Source organism: Dermacentor andersoni, chromosome 5 (assembly GCF_023375885.2).
Source record: "Dermacentor andersoni chromosome 5, qqDerAnde1_hic_scaffold, whole genome shotgun sequence".
Taxonomy (NCBI): Eukaryota; Metazoa; Arthropoda; class Arachnida; order Ixodida; family Ixodidae; genus Dermacentor; species Dermacentor andersoni.
The window spans coordinates 144,383,053-144,410,914 of NC_092818.1; the positions used below are offsets into that span (position 1 = coordinate 144,383,053).

General features: G+C 44.5%; 1 protein-coding gene across 1 annotated transcript in view; it reads right to left on the bottom strand.

Moving 5' to 3' along the window:
- The window catches only part of LOC126531330 (ammonium transporter Rh type B-like), a 77,316-nt gene that overhangs the window by 9,770 nt on the left and 39,684 nt on the right, over positions 1–27,862 (bottom strand). Inside the window, exons 8-10 of the mRNA XM_050178829.2 lie at positions 24,676–24,809; positions 24,006–24,187; positions 22,331–22,491 (exon numbers count right to left, since the gene is read on the bottom strand). Of these exons, the coding sequence (XP_050034786.1) occupies positions 22,331–22,491; positions 24,006–24,187; positions 24,676–24,809 (477 nt within the window). The remainder of the gene's footprint in view (positions 1–22,330; positions 22,492–24,005; positions 24,188–24,675; positions 24,810–27,862) is intronic.

A 27,862-nucleotide genomic window follows, 5' to 3' on the forward strand; every position in this document is an offset into this window, starting at 1 on the left:
AATATCGTCTCAGCCACGTGAAATAAGTTCTCTAGAAAGCACTGGTTCTTCGTTTCTATCACTCCCCACGCATGCGCGGACGCCCATTTACGCGATGAATAGACGAACAGGCGCAGAATAATTTTGGCGAAAAAATTGAAAAAAGGTAAGGCTATAGCCCATGAGAATATCGTCTCAGCCACGTGAAATAAGTTCTCTAGAAAGCACTGGTTCTTCATTTCTATCACTCCCCACGCATGCGCGGACGCCCATTTACGCGATGAATAGACGAACAGGCGCAGAATAATTTTGGCGAAAAAATTGAAAAAAAAAGGTAAGGCTATAGCCCATGAAAATATCGTCTCAGCCACGTGAAATAAGTTCTCTAGAAAGCACTGGTTCTTCGTTTCTATCACTCCCCACGCATGCGCGGACGCCCATTTACGCGATGAATAGACGAACAGGCGCAGAATAATTTTGGCGAAAAAATTGAAAAAAAAGGTAAGGCTATAGCCCATGAAAATATCGTCTCAGCCACGTGAAATAAGTTCTCTAGAAAGCACTGGTTCTTCATTTCTATCACTCCCCACGCATGCGCGGACGCCCATTTACGCGACGAATAGACGAACAGGCGCAGAATAATTTTAACGAAAAAATTGAAAAAAAGGTAAGGCTATAGCCCATGAAAATATCGTCTCAGCCACGTGAAATAAGTTCTCTAGAAAGCACTGGTTCTTCGTTTCTATCACTCCCCACGCATGCGCGGACGCCCATTTACGCGACGAATAGACGAACAGGCGCAGAATAATATTGCCGAAAAAATTGAAAAAAAGGCAAGGCTATAGCCCATGAAAATATCGTCTCAGCCACGTGAAATAAGTTCTCTAGAAAGCACTGGTTCTTCGTTTTTATCACTCCCCACGCATGCGCGGACGCCCATTTACGCGACGAATAGACGAACAGGCGCAGAATAATTTTAACGAAAAAATTGAAAAAAAGGTAAGGCTATAGCCCATGAAAATATCGTCTCAGCCACGTGAAATAAGTTCTCTAGAAAGCACTGGTTCTTCGTTTCTATCACTGCCCACGCATGCGCGGACGCCCATTTACGCGACGAATAGACGAACAGGCGCAGAATAATTTTGGCGAAAAAAATTGAAAAAAGTTAAGGCTATAGCCCATGAAAATATCGTCTCAGCCACGTGAAATAAGTTCTCTAGAAAGCACTGGTTCTTCGTTTCTATCACTCCCCACGCATGCGCGGACGCCCATTTACGCGACGAATAGACGAACAGGCGCAGAATAATTTTGGCGAAAAAATTGAAAAAAGGTAAGGCTATAGCCCATGAAAATATCGTCTCAGCCACGTCAAATAAGTTCTCCAGTAAGCACTGGTTCTTTGTTTATATCACTCCCCACGCATGCGCTGACGCCCATTTACGCGACGAATAGACGAACAGGCGCAGAATAATTTTGTCGAAAAAATTGAAAAAAGGTAAGGCTATAGCCCATGAGAATATCGTCTCAGCCACGTGAAATAAGTTCTCTAGAAAGCGCTGGTTCTTCGTTTCTATCACTCCCCACGCATGCGCGGACGCCCATTTACGCGATGAATAGACGAACAGGCGCAGAATAATTTTGGCGAAAAAATTGAAAAAAAGGTAAGGCTATAGCCCATGAAAATATCGTCTCAGCCACGTGAAATAAGTTCTCTAGAAAGCACTGGTTCTTCGTTTCTATCACTCCCCACGCATGCGCGGACGCCCATTTACGCGACGAATAGACGAACAGGCGCAGAATAATTTTGGCGAAAAAATTGAAAAAAGGTAAGGCTATAGCCCATGAGAATATCGTCTCAGCCACGTGAAATAAGTTCTCTAGAAAGCACTGGTTCTTCGTTTCTATCACTCCCCACGCATGCGCGGACGCCCAATTACGCGACGAATAGACGAACAGGCGCAGAAAAATTTTGGCGAAAAAATTGAAAAAAAGGTAAGGCTATAGCCCATGAAAATATCGTCTCAGCCACGTGAAATGAGTTCTCTAGAAAGCACTGGTTCTTCATTTCTATCACTCCCCACGCATGCGCGGACGCCCATTTACGCGATGAATAGACGAACAGGCGCAGAATAATTTTGGCGAAAAAATTGAAAAAAAAGGTAAGGCTATAGCCCATGAAAATATCGTCTCAGCCACGTGAAATAAGTTCTCTAGAAAGCACTGGTTCTTCGTTTCTATCACTCCCCACGCATGCGCGGACGCCCATTTACGCGATGAATAGACGAACAGGCGCAGAATAATTTTGGCGAAAAAATTGAAAAAAGGTAAGGCTATAGCCCATGAGAATATCGTCTCAGCCACGTGAAATAAGTTCTCTAGAAAGCACTGGTTCTTCATTTCTATCACTCCCCACGCATGCGCGGACGCCCATTTACGCGATGAATAGACGAACAGGCGCAGAATAATTTTGGCGAAAAAATTGAAAAAAAAAGGTAAGGCTATAGCCCATGAAAATATCGTCTCAGCCACGTGAAATAAGTTCTCTAGAAAGCACTGGTTCTTCGTTTCTATCACTCCCCACGCATGCGCGGACGCCCATTTACGCGATGAATAGACGAACAGGCGCAGAATAATTTTGGCGAAAAAATTGAAAAAAAGGTAAGGCTATAGCCCATGAAAATATCGTCTCAGCCACGTGAAATAAGTTCTCTAGAAAGCACTGGTTCTTCATTTCTATCACTCCCCACGCATGCGCGGACGCCCATTTACGCGACGAATAGACGAACAGGCGCAGAATAATTTTAACGAAAAAATTGAAAAAAAGGTAAGGCTATAGCCCATGAAAATATCGTCTCAGCCACGTGAAATAAGTTCTCTAGAAAGCACTGGTTCTTCGTTTCTATCACTCCCCACGCATGCGCGGACGCCCATTTACGCGACGAATAGACGAACAGGCGCAGAATAATATCGCCGAAAAAATTGAAAAAAAGGCAAGGCTATAGCCCATGAAAATATCGTCTCAGCCACGTGAAATAAGTTCTCTAGAAAGCACTGGTTCTTCGTTTTTATCACTCCCCACGCATGCGCGGACGCCCATTTACGCGACGAATAGACGAACAGGCGCAGAATAATTTTAACGAAAAAATTGAAAAAAAGGTAAGGCTATAGCCCATGAAAATATCGTCTCAGCCACGTGAAATAAGTTCTCTAGAAAGCACTGGTTCTTCGTTTCTATCACTGCCCACGCATGCGCGGACGCCCATTTACGCGACGAATAGACGAACAGGCGCAGAATAATTTTGGCGAAAAAAATTGAAAAAAGTTAAGGCTATAGCCCATGGAAATATCGTCTCAGCCACGTGAAATAAGTTCTCTAGAAAGCACTGGTTCTTCGTTTCTATCACTCCCCACGCATGCGCGGACGCCCATTTACGCGACGAATAGACGAACAGGCGCAGAATAATTTTGGCGAAAAAATTGAAAAAAGGTAAGGCTATAGCCCATGAAAATATCGTCTCAGCCACGTGAAATAAGTTCTCTAGAAAGCACTGGTTCTTCGTTTCTATCACTCCCCACGCATGCGCGGACGCCCATTTACGCGATGAATAGACGAACAGGCGCAGAATAATTTTGGCGAAAAAATTGAAAAAAGGTAAGGCTATAGCCCATGAGAATATCGTCTCAGCCACGTGAAATAAGTTCTCTAGAAAGCACTGGTTCTTCGTTTCTATCACTCCCCACGCATGCGCGGACGCCCATTTACGCGACGAATAGACGAACAGGCGCAGAATAATTTTGGCGAAAAAATTGAAAAAAAGGTAAGGCCCATGAAAATATCGTCTCAGCCACGTGAAATAAGTTCTCTAGAAAGCACTGGTTCTTCATTTCTATCACTCCCCACGCATGCGCGGACGCCCATTTACGCGACGAATAGACGAACAGGCGCAGAATAATTTTAACGAAAAAATTGAAAAAAAGGTAAGGCTATAGCCCATGAAAATATCGTCTCAGCCACGTGAAATAAGTTCTCTAGAAAGCACTGGTTCTTCGTTTCTATCACTCCCCACGCATGCGCGGACGCCCATTTACGCGACGAATAGACGAACAGGCGCAGAATAATATTGCCGAAAAAATTGAAAAAAAGGCAAGGCTATAGCCCATGAAAATATCGTCTCAGCCACGTGAAATAAGTTCTCTAGAAAGCACTGGTTCTTCGCTTTTATCACTCCCCACGCATGCGCGGACGCCCATTTACGCGACGAATAGACGAACAGGCGCAGAATAATTTTGGCGAAAAAAATTGAAAAATGTTAAGGCTATAGCCCATGAAAATATCGTCTCAGCCACGTGAAATAAGTTCTCTAGAAAGCACTGGTTCTTCGTTTCTATCACTCCCCACGCATGCGCGGACGCCCATTTACGCGACGAATAGACGAACAGGCGCAGAATAATTTTGGCGAAAAAATTGAAAAAAGTTAAGGCTATAGCCCATGAAAATATCGTCTCAGCCACGTGAAATAAGTTCTCTAGAAAGCACTGGTTCTTCGTTTCTATCACTCCCCACGCATGCGCGGACGCCCATTTACGCGATGAATAGACGAACAGGCGCAGAATAATTTTGGCGAAAAAATTGAAAAAAGGTAAGGCTATAGCCCATGAGAATATCGTCTCAGCCACGTGAAATAAGTTCTCTAGAAAGCACTGGTTCTTCGTTTCTATCACTCCCCACGCATGCGCGGACGCCCATTTACGCGATGAATAGACGAACAGGCGCAGAATAATTTTGGCGAAAAAATTGAAAAAAAAGGTAAGGCTATAGCCCATGAAAATATCGTCTCAGCCACGTGAAATAAGTTCTCTAGAAAGCACTGGTTCTTCATTTCTATCACTCCCCACGCATGCGCGGACGCCCATTTACGCGACGAATAGACGAACAGGCGCAGAATAATTTTAACGAAAAAATTGAAAAAAAGGTAAGGCTATAGCCCATGAAAATATCGTCTCAGCCACGTGAAATAAGTTCTCTAGAAAGCACTGGTTCTTCGTTTTTATCACTCCCCACGCATGCGCGGACGCCCATTTACGCGACGAATAGACGAACAGGCGCAGAATAATTTTGGCGAAAAAAATTGAAAAAAGTTAAGGCTATAGCCCATGAAAATATCGTCTCAGCCACGTGAAATAAGTTCTCTAGAAAGCACTGGTTTTTCGTTTTTATCACTCCCCACGCATGCGCGGACGCCCATTTACGCGATGAATAGACGAACAGGCGCAGAATAATTTTGGCGAAAAAATTGAAAAAAAAGGTAAGGCTATAGCCCATGAAAATATCGTCTCAGCCACGTGAAATAAGTTCTCTAGAAAGCACTGGTTCTTCATTTCTATCACTCCCCACGCATGCGCGGACGCCCATTTACGCGACGAATAGACGAACAGGCGCAGAATAATTTTAACGAAAAAATTGAAAAAAAGGTAAGGCTATAGCCCATGAAAATATCGTCTCAGCCACGTGAAATAAGTTCTCTAGAAAGCACTGGTTCTTCGTTTCTATCACTCCCCACGCATGCGCGGACGCCCATTTACGCGACGAATAGACGAACAGGCGCAGAATAATATTGCCGAAAAAATTGAAAAAAAGGCAAGGCTATAGCCCATGAAAATATCGTCTCAGCCACGTGAAATAAGTTCTCTAGAAAGCACTGGTTCTTCGTTTTTATCACTCCCCACGCATGCGCGGACGCCCATTTACGCGACGAATAGACGAACAGGCGCAGAATAATTTTGGCGAAAAAATTGAAAAAAGGTAAGGCTATAGCCCATGAAAATATCGTCTCAGCCACGTCAAATAAGTTCTCTAGAAAGCACTGGTTCTTCGTTTTTATCACTCCCCACGCATGCGCGGACGCCCATTTACGCGACGAATAGACGAACAGGCGCAGAATAATTTTAACGAAAAAATTGAAAAAAAGGTAAGGCTATAGCCCATGAAAATATCGTCTCAGCCACGTGAAATAAGTTCTCTAGAAAGCACTGGTTCTTCGTTTCTATCACTCCCCACGCATGCGCGGACGCCCATTTACGCGACGAATAGACGAACAGGCGCAGAATAATTTTGGCGAAAAAAATTGAAAAAAGTTAAGGCTATAGCCCATGAAAATATCGTCTCAGCCACGTGAAATAAGTTCTCTAGAAAGCACTGGTTCTTCGTTTCTATCACTCCCCACGCATGCGCGGACGCCCATTTACGCGACGAATAGACGAACAGGCGCAGAATAATTTTGGCGAAAAAATTGAAAAAAGGTAAGGCTATAGCCCATGAAAATATCGTCTCAGCCACGTGAAATAAGTTCTCTAGAAAGCACTGGTTCTTCGTTTCTATCACTCTCCACGCATGCGCGGACGCCCATTTACGCGATGAATAGACGAACAGGCGCAGAATAATTTTGGCGAAAAAATTGAAAAAAGGTAATGCTATAGCCCATGAGAATATCGTCTCAGCCACGTGAAATAAGTTCTCTAGAAAGCACTGGTTCTTCATTTCTATCACTCCCCACGCATGCGCGGACGCCCATTTACGCGACGAATAGACGAACAGGCGCAGAATAATTTTAACGAAATAATTGAAAAAAAGGTAAGGCTATAGCCCATGAAAATATCGTCTCAGCCACGTGAAATAAGTTCTCTAGAAAGCACTGGTTCTTCGTTTCTATCACTCCCCACGCATGCGCGGACGCCCATTTACGCGACGAATAGACGAACAGGCGCAGAATAATATTGCCGAAAAAATTGAAAAAAAGGCAAGGCTATAGCCCATGAAAATATCGTCTCAGCCACGTGAAATAAGTTCTCTAGAAAGCACTGGTTCTTCGCTTTTATCACTCCCCACGCATGCGCGGACGCCCATTTACGCGACGAATAGACGAACAGGCGCAGAATAATTTTGGCGAAAAAAATTGAAAAAAGTTAAGGCTATAGCCCATGAAAATATCGTCTCAGCCACGTGAAATAAGTTCTCTAGAAAGCACTGGTTCTTCGTTTCTATCACTCCCCACGCATGCGCGGACGCCCATTTACGCGACGAATAGACGAACAGGCGCAGAATAATTTTGGCGAAAAAAATTGAAAAAAGTTAAGGCTATAGCCCATGAAAATATCGTCTCAGCCACGTGAAATAAGTTCTCTAGAAAGCACTGGTTCTTCGTTTCTATCACTCCCCACGCATGCGCGGACGCCCATTTACGCGACGAATAGACGAACAGGCGCAGAATAATTTTGGCGAAAAAAATTGAAAAAAGTTAAGGCTATAGCCCATGAAAATATCGTCTCAGCCACGTGAAATAAGTTCTCTAGAAAGCACTGGTTCTTCGTTTCTATCACTCCCCACGCATGCGCGGACGCCCATTTACGCGATGAATAGACGAACAGGCGCAGAATAATTTTGGCGAAAAAATTGAAAAAAGGTAAGGCTATAGCCCATGAGAATATCGTCTCAGCCACGTGAAATAAGTTCTCTAGAAAGCACTGGTTCTTCGTTTCTATCACTCCCCACGCATGCGCGGACGCCCATTTACGCGACGAATAGACGAACAGGCGCAGAATAATTTTAACGAAACAATTGAAAAAAAGGTAAGGCTATAGCCCATGAAAATATCGTCTCAGCCACGTGAAATAAGTTCTCTAGAAAGCACTGGTTCTTCGTTTCTATCACTCCCCACGCATGCGCGGACGCCCATTTACGCGACGAATAGACGAACAGGCGCAGAATAATTTTGGCGAAAAAATTGAAAAAAGTTAAGGCTATAGCCCATGAAAATATCGTCTCAGCCACGTGAAATAAGTTCTCTAGAAAGCACTGGTTCTTCGTTTCTATCACTCCCCACGCATGCGCGGACGCCCATTTACGCGACGAATAGACGAACAGGCGCAGAATAATTTTGGCGAAAAAATTGAAAAAAGTTAAGGCTATAGCCCATGAAAATATCGTCTCAGCCACGTGAAATAAGTTCTCTAGAAAGCACTGGTTCTTCGTTTCTATCACTCCCCACGCATGCGCGGACGCCCATTTACGCGACGAATAGACGAACAGGCGCAGAATAATTTTGGCGAAAAAATTGAAAAAAGTTAAGGCTATAGCCCATGAAAATATCGTCTCAGCCACGTGAAATAAGTTCTCTAGAAAGCACTGGTTCTTCGTTTCTATCACTCCCCACGCATGCGCGGACGCCCATTTACGCGACGAATAGACGAACAGGCGCAGAATAATTTTGGCGAAAAAATTGAAAAAAGTTAAGGCTATAGCCCATGAAAATATCGTCTCAGCCACGTGAAATAAGTTCTCTAGAAAGCACTGGTTCTTCGTTTCTATCACTCCCCACGCATGCGCGGACGCCAATTTACGCGATGAATAGACGAACAGGCGCAGAATAATTTTGGCGAAAAAATTGAAAAAAAGAGGTAAGGCTATAGCCCATGAAAATATCGTCTCAGCCACGTGAAATAAGTTCTCTAGAAAGCACTGGTTCTTCATTTCTATCACTCCCCACGCATGCGCGGACGCCCATTTACGCGACGAATAGACGAACAGGCGCAGAATAATTTTAACGAAAAAATTGAAAAAAAGGTAAGGCTATAGCCCATGAAAATATCGTCTCAGCCACGTGAAATAAGTTCTCTAGAAAGCACTGGTTCTTCGTTTCTATCACTCCCCACGCATGCGCGGACGCCCATTTACGCGACGAATAGACGAACAGGCGCAGAATAATATTGCCGAAAAAATTGAAAAAAAGGCAAGGCTATAGCCCATGAAAATATCGTCTCAGCCACGTGAAATAAGTTCTCTAGAAAGCACTGGTTCTTCGTTTTTATCACTCCCCACGCATGCGCGGACGCCCATTTACGCGACGAATAGACGAACAGGCGCAGAATAATTTTGGCGAAAAAAATTGAAAAACGTTAAGGCTATAGCTCATGAAAATATCGTCTCAGCCACGTCAAATAAGTTCTCCAGAAAGCACTGGTTCTTTGTTTATATCACTCCCCACGCATGCGCTGACGCCCATTTACGCGATGAATAGACGAACAGGCGCAGAATAATTTTGGCGAAAAAAATTGAAAAAAGTTAAGGCTATAGCCCATGAAAATATCGTCTCAGCCACGTGAAATAAGTTCTCTAGAAAGCACTGGTTCTTCGTTTCTATCACTCCCCACGCATGCGCGGACGCCCATTTACGCGACGAATAGACGAACAGGCGCAGAATAATTTTGGCGAAAAAAATTGAAAAAAGTTAAGGCTATAGCCCATGAAAATATCGTCTCAGCCACGTGAAATAAGTTCTCTAGAAAGCACTGGTTCTTCGTTTCTATCACTCCCCACGCATGCGCGGACGCCCATTTACGCGATGAATAGACGAACAGGCGCAGAATAATTTTGGCGAAAAAATTGAAAAAAGGTAAGGCTATAGCCCATGAGAATATCGTCTCAGCCACGTGAAATAAGTTCTCTAGAAAGCACTGGTTCTTCGTTTCTATCACTCCCCACGCATGCGCGGACGCCCATTTACGCGACGAATAGACGAACAGGCGCAGAATAATTTTAACGAAACAATTGAAAAAAAGGTAAGGCTATAGCCCATGAAAATATCGTCTCAGCCACGTGAAATAAGTTCTCTAGAAAGCACTGGTTCTTCGTTTCTATCACTCCCCACGCATGCGCGGACGCCCATTTACGCGACGAATAGACGAACAGGCGCAGAATAATTTTGGCGAAAAAATTGAAAAAAGTTAAGGCTATAGCCCATGAAAATATCGTCTCAGCCACGTGAAATAAGTTCTCTAGAAAGCACTGGTTCTTCGTTTCTATCACTCCCCACGCATGCGCGGACGCCCATTTACGCGACGAATAGACGAACAGGCGCAGAATAATTTTGGCGAAAAAATTGAAAAAAGTTAAGGCTATAGCCCATGAAAATATCGTCTCAGCCACGTGAAATAAGTTCTCTAGAAAGCACTGGTTCTTCGTTTCTATCACTCCCCACGCATGCGCGGACGCCCATTTACGCGACGAATAGACGAACAGGCGCAGAATAATTTTGGCGAAAAAATTGAAAAAAGTTAAGGCTATAGCCCATGAAAATATCGTCTCAGCCACGTGAAATAAGTTCTCTAGAAAGCACTGGTTCTTCGTTTCTATCACTCCCCACGCATGCGCGGACGCCCATTTACGCGACGAATAGACGAACAGGCGCAGAATAATTTTGGCGAAAAAATTGAAAAAAGTTAAGGCTATAGCCCATGAAAATATCGTCTCAGCCACGTGAAATAAGTTCTCTAGAAAGCACTGGTTCTTCGTTTCTATCACTCCCCACGCATGCGCGGACGCCCATTTACGCGACGAATAGACGAACAGGCGCAGAATAATTTTGGCGAAAAAATTGAAAAAAGTTAAGGCTATAGCCCATGAAAATATCGTCTCAGCCACGTGAAATAAGTTCTCTAGAAAGCACTGGTTCTTCGTTTCTATCACTCCCCACGCATGCGCGGACGCCCATTTACGCGACGAATAGACGAACAGGCGCAGAATAATTTTGGCGAAAAAATTGAAAAAAGTTAAGGCTATAGCCCATGAAAATATCGTCTCAGCCACGTGAAATAAGTTCTCTAGAAAGCACTGGTTCTTCGTTTCTATCACTCCCCACGCATGCGCGGACGCCAATTTACGCGATGAATAGACGAACAGGCGCAGAATAATTTTGGCGAAAAAATTGAAAAAAAGAGGTAAGGCTATAGCCCATGAAAATATCGTCTCAGCCACGTGAAATAAGTTCTCTAGAAAGCACTGGTTCTTCATTTCTATCACTCCCCACGCATGCGCGGACGCCCATTTACGCGACGAATAGACGAACAGGCGCAGAATAATTTTAACGAAAAAATTGAAAAAAAGGTAAGGCTATAGCCCATGAAAATATCGTCTCAGCCACGTGAAATAAGTTCTCTAGAAAGCACTGGTTCTTCGTTTCTATCACTCCCCACGCATGCGCGGACGCCCATTTACGCGACGAATAGACGAACAGGCGCAGAATAATATTGCCGAAAAAATTGAAAAAAAGGCAAGGCTATAGCCCATGAAAATATCGTCTCAGCCACGTGAAATAAGTTCTCTAGAAAGCACTGGTTCTTCGTTTTTATCACTCCCCACGCATGCGCGGACGCCCATTTACGCGACGAATAGACGAACAGGCGCAGAATAATTTTGGCGAAAAAAATTGAAAAACGTTAAGGCTATAGCTCATGAAAATATCGTCTCAGCCACGTCAAATAAGTTCTCCAGAAAGCACTGGTTCTTTGTTTATATCACTCCCCACGCATGCGCTGACGCCCATTTACGCGATGAATAGACGAACAGGCGCAGAATAATTTTGGCGAAAAAAATTGAAAAAAGTTAAGGCTATAGCCCATGAAAATATCGTCTCAGCCACGTGAAATAAGTTCTCTAGAAAGCACTGGTTCTTCGTTTCTATCACTCCCCACGCATGCGCGGACGCCCATTTACGCGACGAATAGACGAACAGGCGCAGAATAATTTTGGCGAAAAAAATTGAAAAAAGTTAAGGCTATAGCCCATGAAAATATCGTCTCAGCCACGTGAAATAAGTTCTCTAGAAAGCACTGGTTCTTCGTTTCTATCACTCCCCACGCATGCGCGGACGCCCATTTACGCGATGAATAGACGAACAGGCGCAGAATAATTTTGGCGAAAAAATTGAAAAAAGGTAAGGCTATAGCCCATGAGAATATCGTCTCAGCCACGTGAAATAAGTTCTCTAGAAAGCACTGGTTCTTCGTTTCTATCACTCCCCACGCATGCGCGGACGCCCATTTACGCGACGAATAGACGAACAGGCGCAGAATAATTTTAACGAAACAATTGAAAAAAAGGTAAGGCTATAGCCCATGAAAATATCGTCTCAGCCACGTGAAATAAGTTCTCTAGAAAGCACTGGTTCTTCGTTTCTATCACTCCCCACGCATGCGCGGACGCCCATTTACGCGACGAATAGACGAACAGGCGCAGAATAATTTTGGCGAAAAAATTGAAAAAAGTTAAGGCTATAGCCCATGAAAATATCGTCTCAGCCACGTGAAATAAGTTCTCTAGAAAGCACTGGTTCTTCGTTTCTATCACTCCCCACGCATGCGCGGACGCCCATTTACGCGACGAATAGACGAACAGGCGCAGAATAATTTTGGCGAAAAAATTGAAAAAAGTTAAGGCTATAGCCCATGAAAATATCGTCTCAGCCACGTGAAATAAGTTCTCTAGAAAGCACTGGTTCTTCGTTTCTATCACTCCCCACGCATGCGCGGACGCCCATTTACGCGACGAATAGACGAACAGGCGCAGAATAATTTTGGCGAAAAAATTGAAAAAAGTTAAGGCTATAGCCCATGAAAATATCGTCTCAGCCACGTGAAATAAGTTCTCTAGAAAGCACTGGTTCTTCGTTTCTATCACTCCCCACGCATGCGCGGACGCCCATTTACGCGACGAATAGACGAACAGGCGCAGAATAATTTTGGCGAAAAAATTGAAAAAAGTTAAGGCTATAGCCCATGAAAATATCGTCTCAGCCACGTGAAATAAGTTCTCTAGAAAGCACTGGTTCTTCGTTTCTATCACTCCCCACGCATGCGCGGACGCCAATTTACGCGATGAATAGACGAACAGGCGCAGAATAATTTTGGCGAAAAAATTGAAAAAAAGAGGTAAGGCTATAGCCCATGAAAATATCGTCTCAGCCACGTGAAATAAGTTCTCTAGAAAGCACTGGTTCTTCATTTCTATCACTCCCCACGCATGCGCGGACGCCCATTTACGCGACGAATAGACGAACAGGCGCAGAATAATTTTAACGAAAAAATTGAAAAAAAGGTAAGGCTATAGCCCATGAAAATATCGTCTCAGCCACGTGAAATAAGTTCTCTAGAAAGCACTGGTTCTTCGTTTCTATCACTCCCCACGCATGCGCGGACGCCCATTTACGCGACGAATAGACGAACAGGCGCAGAATAATATTGCCGAAAAAATTGAAAAAAAGGCAAGGCTATAGCCCATGAAAATATCGTCTCAGCCACGTGAAATAAGTTCTCTAGAAAGCACTGGTTCTTCGTTTTTATCACTCCCCACGCATGCGCGGACGCCCATTTACGCGACGAATAGACGAACAGGCGCAGAATAATTTTGGCGAAAAAAATTGAAAAACGTTAAGGCTATAGCTCATGAAAATATCGTCTCAGCCACGTCAAATAAGTTCTCCAGAAAGCACTGGTTCTTTGTTTATATCACTCCCCACGCATGCGCTGACGCCCATTTACGCGATGAATAGACGAACAGGCGCAGAATAATTTTGTCGAAAAAATTGAAAAAAGGTAAGGCCATAGCCCATGAAAATATCGTCTCAGCCACGTCAAATAAGTTCTCCAGTAAGCACTGGTTCTTTGTTTATATCACTCCCCACGCATGCGCGGACGCCCATTTACGCGACGAATAGACGAACAGGCGCAGAATAATTTTGGCGATAAAATTGAAAAAAGGTAAGGCTATAGCCCATGAAAATATCGTCTCAGCCACGTGAAATAAGTTCTCTAGAAAGCACTGGTTCTTCGTTTCTATCACTCCCCACGCATGCGCGGACGCCCATTTACGCGACGAATAGACGAACAGGCGCAGAATAATTTTGGCGAAAAAATTGAAAAAAGTTAAGGCTATAGCCCATGAAAATATCGTCTCAGCCACGTGAAATAAGTTCTCTAGAAAGCACTGGTTCTTCGTTTCTATCACTCCCCACGCATGCGCGGACGCCCATTTACGCGACGAATAGACGAACAGGCGCAGAATAATTTTAACGAAAAAATTGAAAAAAAGGTAAGGCTATAGCCCATGAAAATATCGTCTCAGCCACGTGAAATAAGTTCTCTAGAAAGCACTGGTTCTTCGTTTCTATCACTCCCCACGCATGCGCGGACGCCCATTTACGCGACGAATAGACGAACAGGCGCAGAATAATATTGCCGATAAAATTGAAAAAAAGGCAAGGCTTATAGCCCATGAAAATATCGTCTCAGCCACGTCAAATAAGTTCTCTAGAAAGCACTGGTTCTTCGTTTCTATCACTCCCCACGCATGCGCGGACGCCCATTTACGCGACGAATAGACGAACAGGCGCAGAATAATTTTAACGAAAAAATTGAAAAAAAGGTAAGGCTATAGCCCATGAAAATATCGTCTCAGCCACGTGAAATAAGTTCTCTAGAAAGCACTGGTTCTTCGTTTCTATCACTCCCCACGCATGCGCGGACGCCCATTTACGCGACGAATAGACGAACAGGCGCAGAATAATATTGCCGATAAAATTGAAAAAAGGCAAGGCTTATAGCCCATGAAAATATCGTCTCAGCCACGTGAAATAAGTTCTCTAGAAAGCACTGGTTCTTCGTTTTTATCACTCCCCACGCATGCGCGGACGCCCATTTACGCGACGAATAGACGAACAGGAGCAGAATAATTTTAACGAAAAAATTGAAAAAAAGGTAAGGCTATAGCCCATGAAAATATCGTCTCAGCCACGTGAAATAAGTTCTCTAGAAAGCACTGGTTCTTCGTTTCTATCACTCCCCACGCATGCGCGGACGCCCATTTACGCGACGAATAGACGAACAGGCGCAGAATAATTTTGGCGAAAAAATTGAAAAAAAGGTAAGGCTATAGCCCATGAAAATATCGTCTCAGCCACGTGAAATAAGTTCTCTAGAAAGCACTGGTTCTTCGTTTCTATCACTCCCCACGCATGCGCGGACGCCCATTTACGCGACGAATAGACGAACAGGCGCAGAATAATTTTGGCGAAAAAATTGAAAAAAGGTAAGGCTATAGCCCATGAGAATATCGTCTCAGCCACGTCAAATAAGTTCTCTAGAAAGCACTGGTTCTTCGTTTCTATCACTCCCCACGCATGCGCGGACGCCCATTTACGCGACGAATAGACGAACAGGCGCAGAATAATTTTAACGAAAAAATTGAAAAAAAGGTAAGGCTATAGCCCATGAAAATATCGTCTCAGCCACGTGAAATAAGTTCTCTAGAAAACACTGGTTCTTCGTTTCTATCACTCCCCACGCATGCGCGGACGCCCATTTACGCGACGAATAGACGAACAGGCGCAGAATAATATTGCCGATAAAATTGAAAAAAAGGCAAGGCTTATAGCCCATGAAAATATCGTCTCAGCCACGTGAAATAAGTTCTCTAGAAAGCACTGGTTCTTCGTTTTTATCACTCCCCACGCATGCGCGGACGCCCATTTACGCGACGAATAGACGAACAGGAGCAGAATAATTTTAACGAAAAAATTGAAAAAAAGGTAAGGCTATAGCCCATGAAAATATCGTCTCAGCCACGTCAAATAAGTTCTCTAGAAAGCACTGGTTCTTCGTTTCTATCACTCCCCACGCATGCGCGGACGCCCATTTACGCGACGAATAGACGAACAGGCGCAGAATAATTTTAACGAAAAAATTGAAAAAAGGTAAGGCTATAGCCCATGAAAATATCGTCTCAGCCACGTGAAATAAGTTCTCTAGATAGCACTGGTTCTTCGTTTCTGTCACTCCCCACGCATGCGCGGACGCCCATTTACGCGACGAATAGACGAACAGGCGCAGAATAATTTTGGCGAAAAAATTGAAAAAAGGTAAGGCTATAGCCCATGAGAATATCGTCTCAGCCACGTCAAATAAGTTCTCTAGAAAGCACTGGTTCTTCGTTTCTATCACTCCCCACGCATGCGCGGACGCCCATTTACGCGACGAATAGACGAACAGGCGCAGAATAATTTTAACGAAAAAATTGAAAAAAGGTAAGGCTATAGCCCATGAAAATATCGTCTCAGCCACGTGAAATAAGTTCTCTAGATAGCACTGGTTCTTCGTTTCTATCACTCCCCACGCATGCGCGGACGCCCATTTACGCGACGAATAGACGAACAGGCGCAGAATAATTTTAACGAAAAAATTGAAAAAAGGTAAGGCTATAGCCCATGAGAATATCGTCTCAGCCACGTCAAATAAGTTCTCTAGAAAGCACTGGTTCTTCGTTTCTATCACTCCCCACGCATGCGCGGACGCCCATTTACGCGACGAATAGACGAACAGGCGCAGAATAATTTTAACGAAAAAATTGAAAAAAAGGTAAGGCTATAGCCCATGAAAATATCGTCTCAGCCACGTGAAATAAGTTCTCTAGAAAGCACTGGTTCTTCGTTTCTATCACTCCCCACGCATGCGCGGACGCCCATTTACGCGACGAATAGACGAACAGGCGCAGAATAATATTGCCGATAAAATTGAAAAAAAGGCAAGGCTTATAGCCCATGAAAATATCGTCTCAGCCACGTGAAATAAGTTCTCTAGAAAGCACTGGTTCTTCGTTTTTATCACTCCCCACGCATGCGCGGACGCCCATTTACGCGACGAATAGACGAACAGGAGCAGAATAATTTTAACGAAAAAATTGAAAAAAAGGTAAGGCTATAGCCCATGAAAATATCGTCTCAGCCACGTGAAATAAGTTCTCTAGAAAGCACTGGTTCTTCGTTTCTATCACTCCCCACGCATGCGCGGACGCCCATTTACGCGACGAATAGACGAACAGGCGCAGAATAATTTTGGCGAAAAAATTGAAAAAAGGTAAGGCTGTAGCCCATGAAAATATCGTCTCAGCCACGTCAAATAAGTTCTCTAGAAAGCACTGGTTCTTCGTTTCTATCACTCCCCACGCATGCGCGGACGCCCATTTACGCGACGAATAGACGAACAGGCGCAGAATAATTTTAACGAAAAAATTGAAAAAAAGGTAAGGCTATAGCCCATGAAAATATCGTCTCAGCCACGTGAAATAAGTTCTCTAGAAAGCACTGGTTCTTCGTTTCTATCACTCCCCACGCATGCGCGGACGCCCATTTACGCGACGAATAGACGAACAGGCGCAGAATAATTTTGGCGAAAAAATTGAAAAAAGGTAAGGCTATAGCCCATGAGAATATCGTCTCAGCCACGTCAAATAAGTTCTCTAGAAAGCACTGGTTCTTCGTTTCTATCACTCCCCACGCATGCGCGGACGCCCATTTACGCGACGAATAGACGAACAGGCGCAGAATAATTTTAACGAAAAAATTGAAAAAAAGGTAAGGCTATAGCCCATGAAAATATCGTCTCAGCCACGTGAAATAAGTTCTCTAGAAAGCACTGGTTCTTCGTTTCTATCACTCCCCACGCATGCGCGGACGCCCATTTACGCGACGAATAGACGAACAGGCGCAGAATAATATTGCCGATAAAATTGAAAAAAAGGCAAGGCTTATAGCCCATGAAAATATCGTCTCAGCCACGTGAAATAAGTTCTCTAGAAAGCACTGGTTCTTCGTTTTTATCACTCCCCACGCATGCGCGGACGCCCATTTACGCGACGAATAGACGAACAGGAGCAGAATAATTTTAACGAAAAAATTGAAAAAAAGGTAAGGCTATAGCCCATGAAAATATCGTCTCAGCCACGTCAAATAAGTTCTCTAGAAAGCACTGGTTCTTCGTTTCTATCACTCCCCACGCATGCGCGGACGCCCATTTACGCGACGAATAGACGAACAGGCGCAGAATAATTTTAACGAAAAAATTGAAAAAAGGTAAGGCTATAGCCCATGAAAATATCGTCTCAGCCACGTGAAATAAGTTCTCTAGAAAGCACTGGTTCTTCGTTTCTATCACTCCCCACGCATGCGCGGACGCCCATTTACGCGACGAATAGACGAACAGGCGCAGAATAATTTTGGCGAAAAAATTGAAAAAAGGTAAGGCTATAGCCCATGAGAATATCGTCTCAGCCACGTCAAATAAGTTCTCTAGAAAGCACTGGTTCTTCGTTTCTATCACTCCCCACGCATGCGCGGACGCCCATTTACGCGACGAATAGACGAACAGGCGCAGAATAATTTTAACGAAAAAATTGAAAAAAAGGTAAGGCTATAGCCCATGAAAATATCGTCTCAGCCACGTGAAATAAGTTCTCTAGAAAGCACTGGTTCTTCGTTTCTATCACTCCCCACGCATGCGCGGACGCCCATTTACGCGACGAATAGACGAACAGGCGCAGAATAATATTGCCGATAAAATTGAAAAAAAGGCAAGGCTTATAGCCCATGAAAATATCGTCTCAGCCACGTGAAATAAGTTCTCTAGAAAGCACTGGTTCTTCGTTTTTATCACTCCCCACGCATGCGCGGACGCCCATTTACGCGACGAATAGACGAACAGGAGCAGAATAATTTTAACGAAAAAATTGAAAAAAAGGTAAGGCTATAGCCCATGAAAATATCGTCTCAGCCACGTGAAATAAGTTCTCTAGAAAGCACTGGTTCTTCGTTTCTATCACTCCCCACGCATGCGCGGACGCCCATTTACGCGACGAATAGACGAACAGGCGCAGAATAATTTTGGCGAAAAAATTGAAAAAAGGTAAGGCTGTAGCCCATGAAAATATCGTCTCAGCCACGTCAAATAAGTTCTCTAGAAAGCACTGGTTCTTCGTTTCTATCACTCCCCACGCATGCGCGGACGCCCATTTACGCGACGAATAGACGAACAGGCGCAGAATAATTTTAACGAAAAAATTGAAAAAAAGGTAAGGCTATAGCCCATGAAAATATCGTCTCAGCCACGTGAAATAAGTTCTCTAGAAAGCACTGGTTCTTCGTTTCTATCACTCCCCACGCATGCGCGGACGCCCATTTACGCGACGAATAGACGAACAGGCGCAGAATAATTTTGGCGAAAAAATTGAAAAAAGTTAAGGCTATAGCCCATGAAAATATCGTCTCAGCCACGTGAAATAAGTTCTCCAGAAAGCACTGGTTCTTTGTTTATATCACTCCCCACGCATGCGCTGACGCCCATTTACGCGATGAATAGACGAACAGGCGCAGAATAATTTTGTCGAAAAAATTGAAAAAAGGTAAGGCTATAGCCCATGAAAATATCGTCTCAGCCACGTGAAATAAGTTCTCTAGAAAGCACTGGTTCTTCGTTTCTATCACTCCCCACGCATGCGCGGACGCCCATTTACGCGACGAATAGACGAACAGGCGCAGAATAATTTTGGCGAAAAAATTGAAAAAAGGTAAGGCTGTAGCCCATGAAAATATCGTCTCAACCACGTCAAATAAGTTCTCTAGAAAGCACTGGTTCTTCGTTTCTATCACTCCCCACGCATGCGCGGACGCCCATTTACGCGACGAATAGACGAACAGGCGCAGAATAATTTTAACGAAAAAATTGAAAAAAAGGTAAGGCTATAGCCCATGAAAATATCGTCTCAGCCACGTGAAATAAGTTCTCTAGAAAGCACTGGTTCTTCGTTTCTATCACTCCCCACGCATGCGCGGACGCCCATTTACGCGACGAATAGACGAACAGGCGCAGAATAATTTTGGCGAAAAAATTGAAAAAAGTTAAGGCTATAGCCCAGCCACGTGAAATAAGTTCTCCAGAAAGCACTGGTTCTTTGTTTATATCACTCCCCACGCATGCGCTGACGCCCATTTACGCGATGAATAGACGAACAGGCGCAGAATAATTTTGTCGAAAAAATTGAAAAAAGGTAAGGCTATAGCCCATGAAAATATCGTCTCAGCCACGTGAAATAAGTTCTCTAGAAAGCACTGGTTCTTCGTTTCTATCACTCCCCACGCATGCGCGGACGCCCATTTACGCGACGAATAGACGAACAGGCGCAGAATAATTTTAGCGAAAGAAATTGAAAAAAGTTAAGGCTATAGCCCATGAAAATATCGTCTCAGCCACGTGAAATAAGTTCTCTAGAAAGCACTGGTTCTTCGTTTCTATCACTCCCCACCCATGCGCGGACGCCCATTTACGCGACGAATAGACGAACAGGCGCAGAATAATTTTGGCGAAAAAATTGAAAAAAGGTAAGGCTGTAGCCCATGAAAATATCGTCTCAGCCACGTGAAATGAGTTCTCTAGAAAGCACTGGTTCTTCGTTTCTATCACTCCCCACGCATGCGCGGACGCCCATTTACGCGACAAATAGACGAACAGGCGCAGAATAATTTTGGCGAAAAAATTGAAAAAAAGGTAAGGCTATAATAGCCCATGAAAATATCGTCTCAGCCACGTGAAATAAGTTCTCTAGAAAGCACTGGTTCTTCGTTTCTATCACTCCCCACGCATGCGCGGACGCCCATTTACGCGACGAATAGACGAACAGGCGCAGAATAATTTTGGCGAAAAAATTGAAAAAAAGGTAAGGCTATAGCCCATGAAAATATCGTCTCAGCCACGTGAAATAAGTTCTCTAGAAAGCACTGGTTCTTCGTTTCTATCACTCTCCACGCATGCGCGGACGCCCATTTACGCGATGAATAGACGAACAGGCGCAGAATAATTTTGTCGAAGAAATTGAAATAAGGTAAGGCTATAGCCCATGAAAATATCGTCTCAGCCACTTCAAATAAATTCTCTAGAAAGCACTGGTTCTTTGTTTTCTTTCACTCCCCACGCATGCGCTGACGCCCATTTACACGATGAATAGACGAACAGGCGCAGAATAATTTTGTCGAGAAAATTGAAAAAAGGTAAGGCACAGAATAATTTTGTCGAAAAAACTGAAAAAAGGTAAGGCTAGAGCCCATGAAAATATCGTCTCAGCCACGTCAAATAAGTTCTCCAGAAAGAACTGGTTCTTCGTTTATATCACTCCCCACGCATGCGCGGACGCCCATTTACACGATGAATAGACGAACAGGCGCAGAATAATTTTGTCGAAAAAATTGAAAAAAACGTAAGGCTATAGCCCATGAAAATATCGTCTAAGCCACGTCAAATAAGTTCTCCAGAAAGCACTGGTTCTTTGTTTCTATCACTCCCCACGCATGCGCTGACGCCCATTTACGCGATGAATAGACGAACAGGCGCAGAATAATTTTGTCGAAAAAAATTGAAAAAAACGTAAGGCTATAGCCCATGAAAATATCGTCTCAGCCACTCCAAATAAATTCTCTAGAAAGCACTGGTTCTTTGTTTTTCTTTCACTCCCCACGCATGCGCTGACGCCCATTTACACGATGAATAGACGAACGGACGCAGAATAATTTTGTCGAAAAAATTGAAAAAAAGGTAAGGCTATAGCCCATGAAAATATCGTCTCAGCCACGTGAAATAAGTTCTATAGAAAGCACTGGTTCTTCGTTTCTATCACTCCCCACGCATGCGCGGACGCCCATTTACGCGATGAATGGACGAACAGGCGCAGAATAATTTTGTCGAAGAAATTGAAATAAGGTAAGGCTATAGCCCATGAAAATATCGTCTCAGCCACTTCAAATAAATTCTCTAGAAAGCACTGGTTCTTTGTTTTCTTTCACTCCCCACGCATGCGCTGACGCCCATTTGCACGATTAATAGACGAACGGGCGCAGAATAATTTTGTCGAAAAAATTGAAAAAAAGGTAAGGCTATAGCCCATGAAAATATCGTCTCAGCCACGTCAAATAAGTTCTCTAGAAAGCACTGGTTCTTCGTTTCTATCACTCCCCACGCATGCGCGGACGCTCATTTACGCGATGAATGGACGAACAGGCGCAGAATAATTTTGTCGAAGAAATTGAAATAAGGTAAGGCTATAGCCCATGAAAATATCGTCTCAGCCACTTCAAATAAATTCTCTAGAAAGCACTGGTTCTCTCAGTGGCCTAGCCAGGGGGTGAAACACCGTTCAGGTGGCGACCTCCCGCACCACCGAAAGTTAGTCAGTGTTAGTTTGTGGCTTATCTTGCACCCCAACACTCCCTCTTCCCCAACAATCTTTCCTCGTCCCCGTTGTCCCCCTACGGAACTAAATTTTGTGCTACGCCACTGCGTAGGCTGCAAAGAAAAAAAAATTTTTTTCGTGGCCACCTGGTGACTCATACTTTTGCTCGCGACTGTATAGATACATACGTACACATAAACACCGCTATATAAGCTATTTCGTACTTTGAGGTATGGGCAAGTAGCCTTGCCAAACATGGCTGCAGCGATATTCCTTGTTCGTCCACTCTTGATCACTTCAATCCTGCATTCTTTTCCGCGGCCTTTCCTCATGTTTAACCTTATCCCTCGGGTTGGAATTTGGACCTTGAAATTCCATGTCGCAGACGTGTCTAATTCAGCATGCATGATGCACTGGAGTGTACACGGCGCTTTAAAAGTGGAATCGCGACGTTAGTATCGCACACGTTCCTACCGGTTGCTGTTCGACCATGGCGATCTGGTTGCCCTTGGTAGGCGGTCTGGAGGCGGCCTCATCGGCGCCGGCAGTGTCGGCCTCCACTTCCCACGACGGACAGTCGTCGAAAAGCTCGTCCTCCTTAGGAGGGTCCAGCAGTGGAAGCCGCATCACTAACCCTGCGTCGACCCAGTGGGGGACAATGAGCTTGCCTGTCAGGCCTGTTTTCACGTGTTGCGCAAATTTTCTGCCCACCACACACTTTCGGTAGCGCTTTTTGCGGAAGGAACGAACCTCGCGTGTTGTGACAACAGTGAAAATCATTTCGGAGCACGCAATGGTGCGGCACACTAAGGACGGAGATGACAGAGCTTTTGCATGAACATAATGATATGAACTTTAGGGCTGTGCGAATGTTCGAAACATGAATCATCGAGTTGGAGCCAAAGTGCGGTATAGATTTTCTCCCCCGCGGGCGTTGTATAGATATGAAACATGAGAAGTTGCGTAGTGGAGCAGGCTATACTAGGTAGCCATAGTTTATTGGCTATACAGCGATCTTTCGCGCTCTCTGAAGAGTCCTGTGCGTGCGAAGGAATACTTGTTTGTTCCATAATTCTCCATTTATGCTTTTAATAAACGATCGTAAATAACCTACTCCTCAATGAAAGAAACTTGCTAACTTTAAGTATACTAGCATGTGAAAATTGTGATAACTGCTATTCATTATTAGACAAATATTGGAGAACTCTTCGATCCAATTCGATTCGCTTCTGGCAGTTCTCGATTCGTATACAATTCGGTTTCAAAAATCCCTATTCCCACACTTCTTATGAACTTAGGAGACCGTTTAAGAAGAGGATTTCTTCTTCGAGAAACGACATGCATGTCATGATGCTAGTTTCATTAATCTAATGTAATTTGCCTCTATTTTCTTTTGTTTTGTCATGCCCTGTCTCGATGAGGCGGTCTTGCTGAGACGTAGATAGCACCCGTGGACATTCCTTCCAGCGGAGAACCTTTATGCTGTCGTATAGCTAACATTTTATCTGTGCTCACGCTCCATTGTTAAATCTATCTATCTATCTATCTATCTATCTATCTATCTATCTATCTATCTATCTATCTATCTATCTATCTATCTATCTATCTATCTATCTATCTATCTATCTATCTATCTATCTATCTATCTATCTATCTATCTATCTATCTATCTATCTATCTATCTATCTATCTATCTATCTATCTATCTATCTATCTATCTATCTATCTATCTATCTATCTATCTATCTATCTATCTATCTATCTATCTATCTATCTATCTATCTATCTATCTATCTATCTATCTATCTATCTATCTATCTATCTATCTATCTATCTATCTATCTATCTATCTATCTATCTATCTATCTATCTATCTATCTATCTATCTATCTATCTATCTATCTATCTATCTATCTATCTATCTATCTATCTATCTATCTATCTATCTATCTATCTATCTATCTATCTATCTATCTATCTATCTATCTATCTATCTATCTATCTATCTATCTATCTATCTATCTATCTATCTATCTATCTATCTATCTATCTATCTATCTATCTATCTATCTATCTATCTATCTATCTATCTATCTATCTATCTATCTATCTATCTATCTAAAGCCTAGTCTATCGGTACTTCACTGACCTGTGAGCAGGCCTCCGACAACGGCGATGGCGAGCGTGCACGCCATGGCGGCCAGCTGGTAGAGCGCTTGTGTTCCCGCCGTGCGCCCTTCTCCCGCCACCACCTCGACCGTGTAGTAAAGCACCTGGCTCAGCTCGGTCGAATTCTCCGGAGGCGCCCGTGCCGGGTACAGCGTGTACAAGCTGCAACGGGTTTAGTTTTGATTCAGTTTTTATTTTCGCTAATACACTCCGTTATACATGTGCAGTATAGATGCAATTGGAGGCAAAGTTACAACTGTGAGGCCTTCATTCTGCGGTTTTGATTGTACGCTCATGCTTCTCACTACTCGTTGTGATGTTGGTACTGTTTTGGTTACCATATTCTGAATTTTTATGACACTTTCAAGGATTACCTTACACGTCGTCCTAAATTCCTAAATCATCAATTGATGTATTTGTAGCCAGATTAGCTAATAGGACTTAGTAGGTTAGCTTGGAAACCAATTTGTGAAAGCATGCTGATGTAAGGATGGGCAACAGCAATTAACGCCAAGGGGCCTTGCTGCAATTTCAAAAGTCCGCTTTTCGTTACTGCGGCCTGTCCGTTTTCAACGCTATACTTTCTGAATAAGTGTTACTGTTTAGTGCGTGTATACAGCGTGTGCTATATGCGTTGCGACCGCGTGTACCTGTAGTTGTACTCATCCTCGGTGGCGCTGGCGGCGATGACGGCACTCGTGATTCCTGCCAGAATTCCGGGCATGCCGTGCAGGTTGTTCACGCCGCAAGTGTCATGGATCCTCAGCTTTCGGGACAATAGCGGCTGCAACCAAGTTCAGGGTGTACACACTTCACTGTTAGTGTGAGCTGCATAGGCTCATCAATGTAAGGGTTTATGTAAGACCAGTGAATTACTATTGCGGAACTTACTCGGCATTGGTTCGGCGGAAAACTTCCTATCCAAAAAAAAAGAAATGATGCCGGACGGGATTTTCTTCCACTTCGCGCCTAAACAACGGCACTGATTACGTCGCAGCGATGCCACGAATTTTTTCGTTTTTTTCGTGCATTCGAGGTGCGTTATGTGCAACAAGAGTTTAGCAAAGCCTCGAGCCTGATCTTTATCTTCAGATTGAACGTGATTGTGCTTATCATTGCGAGATCAATTATACGGGCATTCCAGACAAATTTTCGTCGTCGTCGTCGTGATGTTCCGTATCAAGTTTAGCTGCGATAGCACTGCACTTGGACAAAAGCTCCGCGCGACCAGGTGGCTGCACCGTGCTGGCCGTTCGCGTTTGCGCCTCCGGTCATCCGGCAAAACGCCCAGTCCGCTTGCGTTCCCCGTAAAACCGTACACGCTAACTCTCTCTATTGGCTTCGTGCCTCCTTGCTCCTCTCGCCGGCACGGGCACGGGCGTGCGTGGCACAAGTATACAAGTGGCTTGGTTTAGCTATAGCTGCGCTATGTTGCGCGCAGGCCTTTACTTGCAGGTACAACATTGGGCCTTCGAAAGTATCAAGCGTAAGAGTGCAAATGTTCTGCAGAGACTACAGAGGTATGCGATGCGCACCGAAGCGGCGAGGAAGGAGGCCAAGCGACGGGCCGACGAGATACGCGCGGCCGTGGAGCGCGGGCGAGAAGAGAAGCGACGCGCTGCGCTGGAGAACAGCGGCACGCCAAGCGGACGGCAGCCGAACAGGCCGCTGAGGCCAAGCCATCAAGCAAGCGCTCATTGGGGCACCGCCGCTTGCGGGACGCGGACGCGTACTTTCAAAAACACTTTGTGAAAGCTCAATGTGTCGCGGTGACTGCGACCGGGTGTCGCGGCTCGCGCCAGTGGCGGCCCTGAGCGAGCGTTTCCCCGGCAGGACGTGAGTTCGTTCGGACTTTGCGCCTCGTGCAATGGAGAAATGCATCGCATTGACTTAGATAATCATCGAGGATTGTTTCTGTCGTAAATGCTGGCAGTCCAGAGGGCCCGTGAGAGGGCCGTCAGGTTTCACCTGATGGTCCCCGAGTGGGTCTAGCCAGGTGACGTTGAGTTTACTAGCGTCTATTGTGGACCAAATAAAGTTGTTTCACTCACTCATTCACGTCAGATCCAACACTACCGAAATCTAAACACGCAGAACGTGTGCTAAACACCTTGTAAACGTGGTGCCAATTAATGCCAAAAAAGCGAAGCTGAGGACATCTAACGACACGGGGAGCTTTTCCAGCTCTTTTGAACGAGACAGCGGCGATTTGCGCGACGATGTGAGCGCTGGAGGATCGCCATTTGCTTTGAACCGTCGCCTCCGCACGAGGCAGCCAACGAGACCCAAGCTCAACGCAGTGTGGTGCGGCAAGACGAAGAGAAGCTCCGGTCCTCACGTCTGTCAAAACGACGATTGTCGGCTGTCGTCTCGTAGCAGAAGGAGCCAGCTTCGTCCTTTCTGGGCGAAGTGGCGGTGTCGACTCTTACGTCACAAACACAGGGTGGCCAACAGAAGGCCATACATTCGTGGGCATGAGTCCGGAACATGCATCCAATCTTTAAAATTTATATTCAGGAAAAGTAAATGACTTGCGGTCGTATCGCTCGGCAGAGATAATCAGAATGCAAAAGAGAATGCATATATGGAAAATCTTGTTAAGGTCTACGGACGTCGAAAAATCGCCGGAGTTGCTCTTTAAGTGACCCGCAGTCAGCCCTACCGGAGAGGCATAGAGAACAGAGCAAGATTTCAGACAGAAATAACCGTACAAGTACGCAGTGAAAACTCAAACGGAATAACACAGAGCTGTTCTTGACCTTCGAGATAACGCGCAACGTGTGTGCCTCGTGAATATCATCGAAGGCCGTTAACACTGGAATGATCAGACCGATAGAGGCGTATCGACTAGTCGTTCGCATCACTTTTAGTGGAATCGTTGTAAATGCTCATCGTTTACTCAGTTCCCTCGCATTCCAAACCAGGTCGACAGCGCTCTTCAGAATGCGAAGTTTTTCAGAATTCATTAGTGCGTGGACATTTGTCCTGAGCGCGGTGGTCCTGCGTGTTCCGCAATCGTATGATACTTAATGGATAGAACGACGGTCCTCAGAAACTTCATTCGGGGCTGAGAGAGAGAGATTCTTGGTTTGGGAAGGAAAAACATGGGGTAAAGTGCAGCGCAGTAACTGTCTCTCAGATGAGGACACCTCAACCGCGCTGCACAGGGGGGAGGGGAATAGATAGAGGAAGGCCGCTCTCTCATTCACTTGCGGCGGCCTCTATGCATTTCAACTTTTCTTAGAACTGATCGTCAGTATCGACGACAATCTAATCGATACTGCGTGCGTGCTGTTCGTGTTCGTCCTTAGTTTAAGACTTTATTCACGAAGGAAGAAAAGCAAAACACAACTGATTCCTTATTTAAAAATTGTATTGCTGGTTAGCTTATGCTTGCTTATGTGCTGTTGTTTATGAAAGGAAGAAACATGAGAAGGTATATCCGACCACCTAAATGTGTTTGCCAATAATGCAATAACACATACATGACGAACAAGGGGGAAATGAGAAGCATACAAACATTACACATGGTAACACAACCACAAGCACGCTCTGATCTGATCGATCACCTGAAGAACGATCCAGCACTTAACAAACAGCCACCGCACGGACACTACGGAAGCAGTCCGAACGAATTACTCTGCACGCAGTGGTTAAATGTGGAAACTTACATAGTTCAGAAGCGGGACACCAATCACTTCAGTTTCTTTTGTCGGGATAACAAATAGTAACATGCGTAGATACGAATATCTATGCTAGTTTTTATCTATACCGGAAGGCCCACCAAATGAATGCCCTAGAAGTCACCAGGCCCTGCCTTCTGCAGAAACGTGTATC